General features: G+C 43.8%; 1 protein-coding gene across 1 annotated transcript in view; it reads right to left on the reverse strand.

The window, feature by feature from the left end:
* The window catches only part of atp10a (ATPase phospholipid transporting 10A), a 192738-nt gene that overhangs the window by 80296 nt on the left and 96250 nt on the right, over positions 1-16192 (reverse strand). Inside the window, exon 10 of the mRNA XM_061977588.2 lies at positions 10959-11520. Coding sequence (XP_061833572.2) covers positions 10959-11520 — 562 coding nt within the window. The remainder of the gene's footprint in view (positions 1-10958; positions 11521-16192) is intronic.

A 16192-nucleotide genomic window follows, 5' to 3' on the forward strand; every position in this document is an offset into this window, starting at 1 on the left:
TATTTTATACACAAAAATGCATAAAAGTGTGAAAACATGTTACTTTTAGACTGTCAATCAAAATACTCTTGTCTCATGGTGCCACATATATATATATATATATACACATACATACATACATATATATATATATATATATATATATATATATATATATATATACAAATATATGCATACATATATATGCATACACATGTACATACTAGGGATGTCCCGATCCAGGTTTTTGCACTTCCGATCCGATACCGATATTGTTTTTGCACTTCCGATCCGATACCGATACTGACCGATACCGATACTGACCGATACTGGCCTATCAGAGCATGTATTAAAGTTTAAAGTTATTTAGCCTACTTAGTTGTCAGAATCATGTTGAAAAGGGTTTTAGTACTCTTGATAACAACTAGCCAGCTGAATTAGGGGAGTTTGAATAATACACAATGGTTGGTAACAAGAAACTGACCTGTTTATTCAAGGATAAACACAAAATAGACAAAATTATACATGACAAACAGAAATGGCATCATTGAAACTAGGGCTGGGCGATATGGCCTTTTTTTAATATTGCGATATTTTAAGGCCATATTGCGATACACAATATATATCTCGATATTTTGCCTTAGCCTTGAATGAACACTTGATGCATATAATCACAGCAGTATGATGATTCTATGTATTTTCATTGATTGATTGAGACTTCTATTAGTAGGTTGCACAGTGAAGTACATATTCCGTACAATTGACCACTAAATGGTAACACCCAAATAAGTTTTTCAACTTGTTTAAGTCGGGGTCCACTTGACTCATGATACAGATATATACTATCAGATATATACTATCATCATAATACAGTCATCACACAAGATAATCACATTTAATTATTTACATTATTTATAATCCAGGGTGTGGAGGGGGGGCGCCGGATGTAAGTGTCAAAAAGACAAACAAAAGAGTTTGATATGAGAATAAATCTAAAGTTAAAATATAGGGTAGAAATGCACCCATTTGCAGGAAATGTAGTCTTGATTTTCAACACTTTCTTTTAAGGCTTGCATGTCTACATTAAAACATTCTTCTTCATACTGCATTAATATATGCTACTTTTAAACTTTCATGCAGAGAAGGAAATCACAACTAAAAAAATCACACATTTTTTCATACGGTGTTGATGTGGACATTTTTGCCTCGGCATTTTGATGGTGTGGACGAGTGGCACTGAACGGAGATAAGACAGACGTTATAATATTTGAACAATGATGACGAAAACTGTTTTCTCTGTCGTGTCGGTGTGTCAAAAATTGTTATGCGCTTATTTTTTTATTTGATTTTGTGCGTGGCATATAATTGCTATGCGCAGAGGACGCTTAAACAGTGCGCAATTGCACAAGCGCGCACCTTAGAGGGAGCGTTGGTCACACGGCTGCGCTAGCATCACAGCTAACGTTAGCCATGCTGCTACCTCTCTGCTCGGGGAGGATGTATACGTATGTGACGTATGACGTGACAGTATGTGACGTATGACGTGACAGTATGTGACGTATGACGTGACAGTATGTGACGTATGACGTGACAGTATGTGACGTATGACGTGACAGTATGTGACGTATGACGTGACAGTATGTGACGTGTGTAAGAAGGTGCGCTTGCTGTCTGTGAGAAGCACAGACACAGAAAAGAGTGAGAAGAGCCTGTCGTGTAATGCCAGCAGCTAAAAGCAACTGCGTTAGAATCCACAGACCTGTGTATGTGTTGAAGGTGTGCTGGAAAATGCGGAACAGAAATTATAGGGAGCAGCAGAAAAGTGGAATGTATTATTTAAATCGGTGCGTTGGAAAACACGGAGCGGAGTTTTTTTTTTAAACTGGATCTGGATCGGCATTTTCCCATGCCTTGCCGATACGCAATTTTTTGCAAATATCGGCGGCCGATCCGATCCAAATATCGGATCGGGACATCCCTAGCACATACATACATACAAATGGGTATGTATATACATATACAATCGCGATCAAAAGTTACACTTGTAAAGAACATAATGTCATGGCTGTCTTGAATTTCCAATACTTTCTACAACTCTTATTTTTTTGTGATAGAGTGATTGGAGCACATACTTGTTGGTCACAAAAAACATTCATGAAGTTTGCTTCTTTTATGAATTTATTATGGGTCTACTGAAAATGTGACCAAATCTGCTGGGTCAAAAGTATACATACAGCAATGTTAATATTTGCTTACATGTCCCTTGGCAAGTTCCACTGCAATAAGGCGCTTTTGGTAGCCATCCACAAGCTTCTGGCAAGCTTCTGCTTGAATATTTGACCACTCCTCTTGACAAAAAGGAAACAAAAATTGAGCTGTTTGGCCACAATACCCAGCTATATTTTTGGAGGAGAAAATGTGAGGCCTTTAAACCCACGAACACCATTCCCACCGTCAAGCATGGTGGTGGTAGTATTATGCTCCGGACCTGTTTTGCTATCAATTGAACTGGTGCTTTAAATGGGACAATGAAAAAGGAGGATTACCACCAAATTCTTCAGGACAAGCTAAAATCATCAGCCCGGAGGTTGGGTCTTGGGTGCAGTTGGGTGTTCCAACAGGACAATGACCCCAAATACACGTCAAAAGTGGTAAAGGAATGGCTAAATCAGGCTAGAATAAAGGTTTTAAAATGGCCTTCCCAAAATCATGACTTAAACGTGTGGACAATGCTGAAGAAACAAGTCCATGTCAGAAAACCAACAAATTTAGCTGAACTGCACCAATTTTGTCAAGAGGAGTGGTCAAAAATGCAAGCAGAAGCTTGTGGATGGCTACCAAAAGCGCCTTATTGCAGTGCAACTTGCCAAGGGACATGTAAGCAAATATTAACATTGCTGTATGCAGTGTTGGGACTAACGCGTTACTGTAACGCCGTTAATTGGGCGGCATGGCGTAGTGGGTAGAGCAACCGTGCCAGAAACCTGAGGGTTGCAGGTTCGCTCCCCGCCTCTTAACATCCAAAACTCGCTGCCGTTGTGTCCTTGGGCGGGACACTTCACCCATTGCCCCCGGTGAATTGAATGATGAATGATAGGTGGTGGTCGGAGGGGCCGTTGGCGCAAATTGCAGCCACGCTTCCGTCAGTCTACCCCAGGGCAGCTGTGGCTATGAAAGTAGCTTACCACCACCAGGTGTGAATGAATGATGGGTTCTACATGTAAAGCGACGTTGGGTATTTAGAAAAGCGCTATATAAATCTCAGGTATTATTATTATAGTTTCGGCGGTAACTAGTAATCTAACGCGTTATTTTTTATATTCGGTAACTCAGTTACCGTTACTACATGATGCGTTACTGCGTTATTTTACGTTATTTTTTATGTAATATCGGCTAGAAACAGAAGATCTGAGTGTGTTTTATTGCAGCGCTGCGGTGTCTTCCTTCTGTGTCACAAGGAAAAGAAGAGGCGTGCAGAGAAGAGGCGTGCTTTGTGTGTGTGTGGGCGGGAGGAGGCTCCCAGACCGTAGTTGAGGGGCGCAGGGGATACATTCCTCCAGGGCCTATGTACTTCGGGCCTAACAACCTTCACTTTACCCAGAAGGAGGGTCTTTACAGCTGAGGGTGAATGACGAGGCTGGCGGTTTGTTGCAACTTTGTGACTTTATTGGACGCAGCCATCCACCAAGATAGAGCACCTGCACGCACTCACTGTCGCCGGTCCCTCACCTCTCTCGCCCACTCACTCACTGACGTCACTCACCTCACATGCTGTCATATCTTAAAGGGCCACACACACACACACACACATACGCTACTCTAATAACAACTAACAAGACATCATGGTGAAGCCAGAAGTTGAGTTTCTTAACATGGAGACATTCTCAATACTTTTCTTTTGTCGAGCACAAAGAAAATAACATTTTAGTTCAATGTAAGTTGTGTCTTGGATCAAAGATCCTATCTACTTAAAGTTAAAGTTAAAGTGCCATTACGTTGCAGCTATTTAACATAGTTTTGTCAATTTGTTCTGGCCTGAAATAAATTGGCCCTTTGAAACATATCTTTGTCTTTGTGTGTTGTATGTAGACCACATTGCTTTCTGAGTTCAGTGATGCAAATGCATGTCAAGTTGATCAACAGATTGTATTATTCTCCAGTGCAATAACAGTACTGAAATGAAGGCTAAAAGGGCATTAATGGGAGCCTTAAAAAAAAAAAAGGAGAAAAAAAAGAAGTAACTAAATAGTTACTTTTCACAGTAACGCATTACTTTTTGGTGTAAGTAACTGAGTTAGTAACTGAGTTACTTTTGAAATAAAGTAACTAGTAACAGTAACTAGTTACTGGTTTTCAGTAATTAACCCAACACTTGAGTTTGAGTTTATGACACTGGCTGTATGTATACTGTTGACCCAGCAGATTTGGTCACATTTTCAGTAGACCCATAATAAATTCATAAAAGAACCAAACTTCGTGAATGTGTTTTGTGACCAACAAGTATGTGCTCCAATGACTTTATCACAAAAAAATAAGAGTTGTAGAAATTATTGGAAACTCAAGACAGCCATGACATCCCCCAGGGATCAATAAAGTACTTTCTATTCTATTCTACATTATGTTCTTTACAAATGTATGTAAACTTTTGATCGCGACTGTATACATATGTATATACATATATACATAAACATATACTGTATATATATAGACATACATATATGTACGGTATATCGGTACTAATAAAGTACCGCGATATTAATCGATTGAAATCGGTACTATACAACCTTTGAAAAGTACCGGTACCGTTCTTTCATCTGCATGGTACTGTGCGTTATGATTTTGAGTGTGTCAAAACGCACACACAAAAAACTACCATTCTACTGGTTAATAAAGAGGGTGGTGAAGTACAATATGGAGGTATTTGGACTTCAAAACTAACGATAAAGGTGACGCGTTAAATAGGGAAGCACTGCACTTCAAGTGTTGTTTTACACCTTTTCTGCTTGTCGGCTCCCAGACCGTGGCCGAGGAGCGCAGGGGAGACGTTCCCTCCAGGGCCCATGTTTTGTCAGGGGTAACACCCTTCACTTCACAATGGGTCTGTGAAGCTCCGCTCTTTGGTCGGAATGACGAGGCCGTCGATTAGTTACAACTTGGTCACTTTGTTTATAATTTCCACAGGGCACAACCGGACATCCACCATGCTATTCACACTCCTGCACATGCTACCGCTTCCTTTCCTTACTTGCCCACTCACCCCACATACTGCCATTCTTAAAAGGAGCACACACAGACATACGCTACTCTCACACTTTAAAAGACCTCTACGGCGGAATGGGCGGATGATGGTTGCATAGAAGCTCCACAACGGTCACAAAGGTGGAAGAAGGCTGCAGCAAAGATGGGCCCCCAATTGTCTTGGTCTCCATGCCATTGGACTATGGCCTTCTCTTTGCTAAGGACAGTGTGGTGGCTGTCTGTGCACCAGTCTCCCCACTTTAAAAGAAGGCAATCCCACCAACAGGAGGACAATCTACTTGTTTCGAGTGATCGCCTTGCCAAATGTGACAATTAGTATTAGCACCTTTGCTCCAAACTTAAGTATCATGTAAATAATAATCATTCAGATCTGCACAAGGAGTTATAAATAGTGACAGGTAATAATGTAGTTGTTACTCCAGTCCTGCTGTTCGGTCCAGTGCAGACTGTAGTGGAGGAGCACATGGAAGACGTTCCCCTTCAGGGTCGATGTAATTTCAATGCCTTTTAATTTATATTTTAACCTTAAACCGTAAAATTGTTCTTTGACTGTGAGTGTTTAATGTAGTGTAAGATTTTCTGTTAAAATAAAGCCAATATTGAAATTTTTCGTAGTTCCCTTTATTTGGAAAAGTATCGAAAAGTATCGATATACATTTTGGTACCGGTGCTACATTATTGGGATCAGGACAACCCTAATACCCTGGTCTAGATCAACCTTTGATCTATCCGTCGATTATAAGATTTTGGTAAGGTTTTTTGTTTTATGCTCTTTTTGTCAAAGAAAAGTTGCGATTTTTAATTTTTTTTGCAAACACACATTCAAATATATAAATACTTTCCCCAACAATTATGTCAGACAAATTGTATGTAAATTATCAAAAGACTTTCCATTCTCTGAGTTCCCAGTGAACAGACGAAAGCTGTCTTTGTTGTACCAAGCCAAAGGCTTGTAAAATTCCATTGTGTACGATGGGAGGAGATGGGAGGGGTTATCTATTGTGGTCCAAGACTTGCCCAAGTTCGATCCAGGACCAGTCCAAGCCCGAGGCATCTTTTTCTTTTGTGTTAATGTGACCAAAAACAATGGCTGTTTACATACCCCCCATTCTTTTAGAAACAGCTGTTGTTATGTAAACAGGGAATATCCAAATAAAAGAGGAGACGTGAACCTTTTTTCGCTAGAGCGTGGGTGACACTGTAAGAGGTTACAGGTCGACACGTTTCTCCTCAAATTGAGAAAAATTGAATCCTGTCTGTTTATTTCCTTGCTTCATGTCTGTTTTAACACTAATTCCGTTTCCATATGAGTTGGGAAATTGTGTTAGATGTAAATATAAATGGAATACAATGATTTGCAAATCATTTTCAACCCATATTCAGTTGAATATGCTACAAAGACAACATATTTGATGTTCAAACTGATAAACATTTTTTTTTGTGCAAATAATCATTAACTTTAGAATTTGATGCCAGCAACACGTGACAAAGAAGTTGGGAAAGGTGGCAATAAACACTGATAAAGTTGAAGAATGCTCATCAAACACTTATTTGGAACGTCCCACAGGTGAACAGACAAATTGGGAACAGGTGGGTGCCATGATTGGGTATAAAAGTAGATTCCATGAAATGCTCAGTCATTCACAAACACGGATGGGGCGAGGGTCACCACTTTGTCAACAAATGTGTGAGCAAATTGTTGAACAGTTTAAGAAAAACCTTTCTCAACCAGCTATTGCAAGGAATTTAGGGATTTCACCATCTACGGTCCGTAATATCATCAAAGGGTTCAGAGAATCTGGAGAAATCACTGCACGTAAGCAGCTAAGCCTGTAACCTTCGATCCCTCAGGCTGTACTGCATCAACAAGCGACATCAGTGTGTAAAGGATATCACCACATGGGCTCAGGAACACTTCGGAAACCCACTGTCAGTAACGACAGTTGGTCGCTACATCTGTAAGTGCAAGTTAAAACTCTCCTATGCAAGGCGAAAACCGCTTATCAACCACACCCTGAAACGCCGTCGGCTTCGCTGGGCCTGAGCTCATCTAAGATGGACTGATACAAAGTGGAAAAGTGTTCTGTGGTCTGACGAGTCCACATTTCCAATTGTTTTTAGAAACTGTGGACGTCTTGTCCTCCGGACCAAAAAGGAAAAGAACCATCCGGATTGTTATAGGCGCAAAGTTGAAAAGCCAGCATCTGTGATGGTATGGGGGTGTATTAGTGCCCAAGACATGGGTAACTTACACATCTGTGAAGGCGCCATTAATGCTGAAAGGTACATACAGGTTTTGGAGCAACATATGTTGCCATCCAAGCAACGTTACCATGGACGCCCCTGCTTATTTGAGCAAGACAATGCCAAGCCATGTGTTACATCAACGTGGCTTCATAGTAAAAGAGTGCTCGTACTACACTGGCCTGCCTGTAGTCCAGACCTGTCTCCCATTGAAAATGTGTGGCACATTATGAAGCCTAAAATACCACAAAGGAGACCCCCGGACTGTTGAACAACTTAAGCTGTACATCAAGCAAGAATGGGAAAGAATTCCACCTGAGAAGCTTAAAAACTGTGTCTCCTCAGTTCTGAAACGTTTACGGAGTGTTGTTAAAAGGAAAGGCCATGTAACACAGTGGTGAACATGCCCTTTCCCAACTACTTTGGCACGTGTTGCAGCTATGAAATTCTAAGTTAATTATTATTTGCAAAAAAAAAAATAAAGTTTGTGAGTTACTGGAGAGGCGTGATTGGGAAGAATGGCTGCCCGGATCTGAACCCGAGCGGTGTTTTGTTATTGGACTTTTGTGCCCGTCACAGATTGTCCATAACGAACACCATGTTCAAACATAAGGGTGTCCATATGTGCACTTGGCACCAGGACACCCTAGGCCGCAGTTCCATGATCGACTTTGTAGTTGTGTCATCGGATTTGCGGCCTCATGTTTTGGACACTCTGGTGAAGAGAGGGGCGGAGCTTTCTACCGATCACCACCTGGTGGTGAGTTGGCTGCGATGGTGGGGGAGGATGCCGGACAGACCTGGCAGGCCCAAACGCATTGTGAGGGTTTGCTGGGAACGTCTGGCAGAGTCTCCTGTCAGAGAGAGTTTCAATTCCCACCTCCGGAAGAACTTTGAACATGTCACGAGGGAGGTGCTGGACATTGAGTCTGAATGGACCATGTTCCGCGCCTCTATGGCCGCAAGGTAGTTGGTGCTTGTCGTGGCGGTAATCCTAGAACCCGTTGGTGGACACCGGCGGTGAGGGATGCCGTCAAGCTGAAGAAGGAGTCCTATCGGGTTCTTTTGGCTCATAGGACTCCTGAGGCAGCGGACAGGTACCGACAGGCCAAGCGGTGTGCGGCTTCAGCGGTCGCAGAGGCAAAAACTCGGACATGGGAGGAGTTCGGGGAAGCCATGGAAAACGACTTCCGGACGGCTTCGAAGCAATTCTGGACCACCATCCGCCGCCTCAGGAAGGGGAAGCAGTGCACTATCAACACCGTGTATGGTGAGGATGGTGTTCTGCTGACCTCGACTGCGGATGTTGTGGATCGGTGGAGGGAATACTTCGAAGACCTCCTCAATCCCACCAACACGTCTTCTTATGAGGAAGCAGTGCCTGGGGAGTCTGTGGTGGGCTCTCCTATTTCTGGGGCTGAGGTTGCTGAGGTAGTTAAAAAGCTCCTCGGTGGCAAGGCCCCAGGGGTAGATGAGATCCGCCCAGAGTTCCTTAAGGCTCTGGATGCTGTGGGGCTGTCTTGGTTGACAAGACTCTGCAGCATCGCGTGGACATCGGGGGCGGTACCTCTGGATTGGCAGACCGGGGTGGTGGTTCCTCTCTTTAAGAAGGGGAACCGGAGGGTGTGCTCTAACTATCGTGGGATCACACTCCTCAGCCTTCCCGGTAAGGTCTATTCAGGTGTACTGGAGAGGAGGCTACGCCGGATAGTCGAACCTCGGATTCAGGAGGAACAGTGTGGTTTTCGTCCTGGTCGTGGAACTGTGGACCAGCTCTATACTCTCGGCAGGGTCCTTGAGGGTGCATGGGAGTTTGCCCAACCAGTCTACATGTGTTTTGTGGACTTGGAGAAGGCATTCGACCGTGTCCCTCGGGAAGTCCTGTGGGGAGTGCTCAGAGAGTATGGAGTATCGGACTGTCTGATTGTGGCAGTCCGCTCCCTGTATGCTCAGTGCCAGAGCTTGGTCCGCATTGCCGGCAGTAAGTCGGACACGTTTCCAGTGAGGGTTGGACTCCGCCAAGGCTGCCCTTTGTCACCGATTCTGTTCATAACTTTTATGGACAGAATTTCTAGGCGCAGTCAAGGCGTTGAGGGGATCTGGTTTGGTGGCTGCAGGATTAGGTCTCTGCTTTTTGCAGATGATGTGGTCCTGATGGCTTCATCTGGCCAGGATCTTCAGCTCTCACTGGATCGGTTCGCCTGTCGATCTCACACTCGGGTGTGAAGCAACTGGGATGAGAATCAGCACCTCCAAGTCCGAGTCCATGGTTCTCGCCCGGAAAAGGGTGAAGTGCCATCTCCGGGTTGGGGAGGAGATCTTGCCCCAAGTGGAGGAGTTCAAGTACCTCGGAGTCTTGTTCACGAGTGAGGGAAGAGTGGATCGTGAGATCGACAGGCGGATCGGTGCGGCGTCTTCAGTAATGCGGACGCTGTATCGATCCGTTGTGGTGAAGAAGGAGCTGAGCCGGAAGGCAAAGCTCTCAATTTACCGGTCGATCTACGTTCCCATCCTCACCTATGGTCATGAGCTTTGGGTTTTGACCGAAAGGACAAGATCACGGGTACAAGCGGCCGAAATGAGTTTCCTCCGCCGGGTGGCGGGGCTCTCCCTTAGAGATAGGGTGAGAAGCTCTGCCATCCGGGGGGAGCTCAAAGTAAAGCCGCTGCTCCTCCACATCGAGAGGAGCCAGATGAGGTGGTTCGGGCATCTGGTCAGGATGCCACCCGAACGCCTCCCTAGGGAGGTGTTTAGGGCACGTCCGACCGGTAGGAGGCCGCGGGGAAGACCCAGGACACGTTGGGAAGACTATGTCTCCCGGCTGGCCGGGGAACGCCTCGGGGTCCCACAGGAAGAGCTGGACGAAGTGGCTGGGGAGAGGGAAGTCTGGGCTTCCCTGCTTAGGCTGCTGCCCCTGCGACCCGACCTCGGATAAGCGGAAGAAGATGGATGGATGGATGGGTTTGTGAGTTTGAACATCAAATATGTTGTCTTTGTAGTGCATTCAATTGAATATGGGTTGAAAAGGATTTGCAAATCATTGTATTCCGGTTATATTTACATCTAACACAATTTCCCAACTCATATGGAAACGGGGTTTGTAGATCATCAATGTTTAAACCTGACAAATTATTTCAAAGTGGAATATTTGATGTGAAGCAATTGGAGCCTTCAATAGGTGAATAATTCATAACAACATTTTTAAAGATAAAAAGCTTCCTGTTACTAGAGTCAACTTTGCCACTTTTTCTCGTTACATTTCACCTGTTTGCTCTTTTATTCCACGTTATGTTTTTTTTTAATTGGTATTTTTAGATTGTGCCGCTTATACTTTAAATACCTGTGGAATAAATGTCCTATCTGCGGCAGTAGATGCTATCTGACATTGTGGCTGGCTCTACACACTGTTAGCAGGCAGACACGCGTGCAGCCAGCTGACATAAAGCCACAGAAAAAAAGAAAAACTTTAGTCGTACCTGTGTTGGGAGTCTTGATGAGGTCCATGATGACGGAGTCGGCTCCTTTGGTGTAGACGGTGATCTGGTCCGTCAGAGGGTGTTTGACCACCACGGACATTCGCTTCCTGGTGGAGTCGAAGCCTAAAGTGTGCAGCAGCTCAAAGTTCAGCTTCCCCAGGTGGGGCAGGTCTACGGTGACCTGGTCCGGGAGGCGTCCGACCAGGGAGCACTTATAGGCCCTGGCGGCGTAAACCAGCGCCGCCTCGTCCGGCGACTCGGCCTCGTAACGAAGGTCCGTGCTCGGGGGCTTCTCGTTGTAAGAGGGCAGTACGGCACTTAAGGCGCTCTGCAGGCCGCCGTGAACCGCCGCCGCCGCCGCCGCCACCTCCTCCTCCAGCTTGGTGAGGGTGCTCTCGGCCGAGGGGGAGGAAAGCGCGCTGGAACAACCTTTGTTGGACGAGCGGTTGAGGCTTGAAGAGCTGCTGCTGTTGGAGCCCGAGGTCAGACGGCTCGGCGTGAAGCGTTTGATGAAGTCTTCGATGGTCTTGACTGGGGACTTGAGCTCGAACCTCACACGGACCTGACGGACAAACAAGGATGGAATGGAGAAGCCATCAAAAGTCATCTCAGAAAACACAATTTTTATGCAAGAACAAATCTCTCTGGCTCTCAGCGAAGGCAAATGCTTTCCCCCCCTCTCCCTAATCACTCCTACTTTTGCTTCTTTGTCTCGTCTTAACTTTCTCTGAGTCTCTTTTTGCCATCAAAAGTCATCTCAGAAAACTCTATTTCTTTATACAAGAAACAAACTCTCTGGCTCTCAGCGAAAGCAAACGCTTTCCCCCCCTCTCCCTAATCGCTCCTACTTCTGCTTCTATGTCTCGTTTTAACTTTCTCGGAGTCTCTTTTTGCCATCAAAAGTCATCTCAGAAAACACTATTTTTCATGCAAGAAACAAATCTCTCTGGCTCTCAGCAAAGGCAAACGCCTTACCCCCCTCTCCCTAATCGCTCCTACTTCTGCTTCTTTGTCTCGTCTCAACTTTCTCTAAGTCTCTTTTTGCCATCAAAAGTCATCTCAGAAAACACAATTTTTTTATGCAAGAAACAAATCTCTATGGCTCTGAGCGAAGGCAAACGCTTTACCCTCCTCTCCCTAATCGTTCCTACTTCTGCTTCTTTGTCTCGTCTTAACTTTCTCGGAGACTCTTTTTGCCATCAAAAGTCATCTCAGAAAACTCTATTTCTTTATACAAGAAACAAACTCTCTGGCTCTCAGCGAAGGCAAACACCTTCCCCCCCTCTCCCTAATCACTCCTACTTTTGCTTCTTTGTCTCGTCTTAACTTTCTCTAAGTCTCTTTTTGCCATCAAAAGTCATCTCAGAAAACTCTATTTCTTTATACAAGAAACAAATCTCGCTGGCTCTCAGCGAAGGCAAATGCTTTCCTCCCCTCTCCTTAATCACTCCTACTTTTGCTTCTTTGTCTCGTCTTAGCTTTCTCAGAGTCTCTTTTTACCATCAAAAGTCATCTCAGAAAACTATTTCTTTATACAAGAAACAAACTCTCTGGCTCTCAGCGAAGGCAAACACCTTCCCCCCCTCTCCCTAATCGCTCCTACTTCTGCTTCTTTGTCTCGTCTTAACTTTCTCTGAGTCTCTTTTTGCCATCAAAAGTCATCTCAGAAAACACTATTTTTTTATGCAAGAAACAAACTCTCTGGCTCTCAGCGAAGGCAAACGCCTTACCCCCCTCTCCCTAATTGCTCCTACTTTTGCTTCTTTGTCTCGTCTTAACTTTCTCGAAGTCTCTTTTTACCATCAAAAGTCATCTCAGAAAACACCATTTTTTATGCAAGAATCAAATCTCTCTGGCTCTCAGCGAAGGCAAAGGCCTTCCCTCCTTCTCCCTAATCACTCCTACTTTTGCTTCTTTGTCTCGTTTTAACTTTCTCGCAGTCTCTTTTTGCCATCAAAAGTCATCTCAGAAAACACTATTTTTTATGCAAGAAACAAATCTCTCTGGCTCTCAGCGAAGGCAAACGCCTTCCCTCCCTCTCCCTAATCGCTACTACTTTTGCTTCTTTGTCTCGTTTTAACTTTCTCTGAGTCTCTTTTTGCCATCAAAAGTCATCTCAGAAAGCACAATTTTTTTATGCAAGAAACAAATCTCTCTGGCTCTCAGCGAAGGCAAATGCTTCCCCCCCTCTCCCTAATCACTCCAACTTTTGCTTCTTTGTCTCGTCTTAACTTTCTCAAAGTCTCTTTTTGCCATCAAAAGTCATCTCAGAAAACTCTATTTCTTTATACCAGAAAAAAACTCTCTGGCTCTCAGTGAAGGCAAACACCTTCCCTCCCTATCCCTAATCGCTCCTACTTTTGCTTCTTTGTCTCGTCTTAACTTTCCCGGAGTCTCTTTTTGCCATCAAAAGTCATCTCAGAAAACTCTATTTCTTTATACAAGAAACAAATCTCTTTGGCTCTCAGCGAAGGCAAATGCCTTACCCCCCTCTCCCTAATCGAACCTACTTCTGCTTCTTTGTCTCGTCTCAACTTTCTCTGAGTCTCTTTTTGCCATCAAAAGTCATCTCAGAAAACTCTATTTCTTTATACAAGAAACAAACTCTCTGGCTCTCAGCGAAAGCAAACGCTTTCCCCCCCCTCTCCCTAATCGCTCCTACTTCTGCTTCTATGTCTCGTTTTAACTTTCTCGGAGTCTCTTTTTGCCATCAAAAGTCATCTCAGAAAACACTATTTTTTATGCAAGAAACAAATCTCTCTGGCTCTCAGCAAAGGCAAACGCCTTACCCCCCTCTCCCTAATCGCTCCTACTTCTGCTTCTTTGTCTCGTCTCAACTTTCTCTAAGTCTCTTTTTGCCATCAAAAGTCATCTCAGAAAACACCATTTTTTTATGCAAGAAACAAATCTCTATGGCTCTGAGCGAAGGCAAACGCTTTACCCTCCTCTCCCTAATCGTTCCTACTTCTGCTTCTTTGTCTCGTCTTAACTTTCTCGGAGACTCTTTTTGCCATCAAAAGTCATCTCAGAAAACTCTATTTCTTTATACAAGAAACAAACTCTCTGGCTCTCAGCGAAGGCAAACACCTTCCCCCCCTCTCCCTAATCACTCCTACTTTTGCTTCTTTGTCTCGTCTTAACTTTCTCTAAGTCTCTTTTTGCCATCAAAAGTCATCTCAGAAAACTCTATTTCTTTATACAAGAAACAAATCTCGCTGGCTCTCAGCGAAGGCAAATGCTTTCCTCCCCTCTCCCTAATCACTCCTACTTTTGCTTCTTTTTCTCGTCTTAGCTTTCTCAGAGTCTCTTTTTACCATCAAAAGTCATCTCAGAAAACTATTTCTTTATACAAGAAACAAACTCTCTGGCTCTCAGCGAAGGCAAACACCTTCCCCCCCTCTCCCTAATCGCTCCTACTTCTGCTTCTTTGTCTCGTCTTAACTTTCTCTGAGTCTCTTTTTGCCATCAAAAGTCATCTCAGAAAACACTATTTTTTTATGCAAGAAACAAATCTCTCTGGCTCTCAGCGAAGGCAAAGGCCTTCCCTCCTTCTCCCTAATCGCTCCTACTTTTGCTTCTTTGTCTCGTTTTAACTTTCTCGCAGTCTCTTTTTGCCATCAAAAGTCATCTCAGAAAACACTATTTTTTATGCAAGAAACAAATCTCTCTGGCTCTCAGCGAAGGCAAACGCCTTCCCTCCCTCTCCCTAATCGCTCCTACTTTTGCTTCTTTGTCTCGTTTTAACTTTCTCTGAGTCTCTTTTTACCATCAAAAGTCATCTGAGAAAACACTATTTTTTATGCAAGAAACAAATCTCTCTGGCTCTCAGCGAAGGCAAACGCCTTCCCCCCTCTCCCTAATCGCTCCTACTTCTGCTTCTTTGTCTTGTCTTAACTTTCTCTGAGTCTCTTTTTGCCATCAAAAGTCATCTCAGAAAGCACAATTTTTTTATGCAAGAAACAAATCTCTCTGGCTCTCAGCGAAGGCAAATGCTTCCCCACCTCTCCCTAATCACTCCAACTTTTGCTTCTTTGTCTCGTCTTAACTTTCTCAAAGTCTCTTTTTGCCATCAAAAGTCATCTCAGAAAACTCTATTTCTTTATACCAGAAACAAACTCTCTGGCTCTCAGTGAAGGCAAACACCTTCCCTCCCTATCCCTAATCGCTCCTACTTTTGCTTCTTTGTCTCGTCTTAACTTTCCCGGAGTCTCTTTTTGCCATCAAAAGTCATCTCAGAAAACTCTATTTCTTTATACAAGAAACAAATCTCTTTGGCTCTCAGCGAAGGCAAATGCCTTACCCCCCTCTCCCTAATCGAACCTACTTCTGCTTCTTTGTCTCGTCTCAACTTTCTAGGAGTCTCTTTTTGCCATCAAAAGTCATCTCAGAAAACACTATTTTTTTATGCAAGAAACAAATCTCTCTGGCTCTGAGCGAAGGCAAACGCCTTATTTCCTCTCCCTAATCGCTCCTACTTTTACTTCTTTGTCTCGTCTTAACTTTCTCGGAGTCTCTTTTTGCCATCAAAAGTCATCTCAGAAAACTATTTCTTTATACAAGAAACAAACTCTTTGGCTCTCAGCGAAGGCAAACGCCTTCCCCCCCTCTCCTTAATCGCTCCTACTTCTGCTTCTTTGTCTCGTTTTAACTTTCTCTGAGTCTTTTTTTGCCATCAAAAGTCATCTCAGAAAACTATATTTCTTTATGCAAGAAACAAACTCTCTGGCTCTCAGCGAAGGCAAACACTTTCCCCCACTCTCCCTAATCGCTCCGACTTCTGCTTCTTTGTCTTGTCTTAACTTTCTCTGAGTCTCTTTTTGCCATCAAAAGTCATCTCAGAAAACACAATTTTTTTATGCAAGAAACAAATCTCTCTGGCTCTCAGGGAAAACAAATGCTTCCCCCCCCCTTCTCCCTAATCGCTCCTACTTTTGCTTCTTTGTCTCGTCTTAACTTTCTCGGACTCTCTTTTTGCCATCGAAAGTCATCTCAAAAAACTCTATTTCTTTATACAAGAAACAAACTCTCTGGCTCTCAGCGAAGGCAAACGCCTTCCCCCCCTCTCCCTAATCGCTCCTACTTTTGCTTCTTTGTCTCGTCTTAACTTTCTCGGAGTCTCTTTTTGCCATCAAAAGTCATCTCAGAAAACACTATTTTTTTATGCAAGAAACAAATCTCTCTGGCTCTGAGCGAAGGCATACGCCTTATTTCCTCTCCCTAATCGCTCCTACTTT

The sequence above is a fragment of the Nerophis lumbriciformis genome, linkage group LG18 (genome assembly GCF_033978685.3).
Source record: "Nerophis lumbriciformis linkage group LG18, RoL_Nlum_v2.1, whole genome shotgun sequence".
Taxonomy (NCBI): Eukaryota; Metazoa; Chordata; class Actinopteri; order Syngnathiformes; family Syngnathidae; genus Nerophis; species Nerophis lumbriciformis.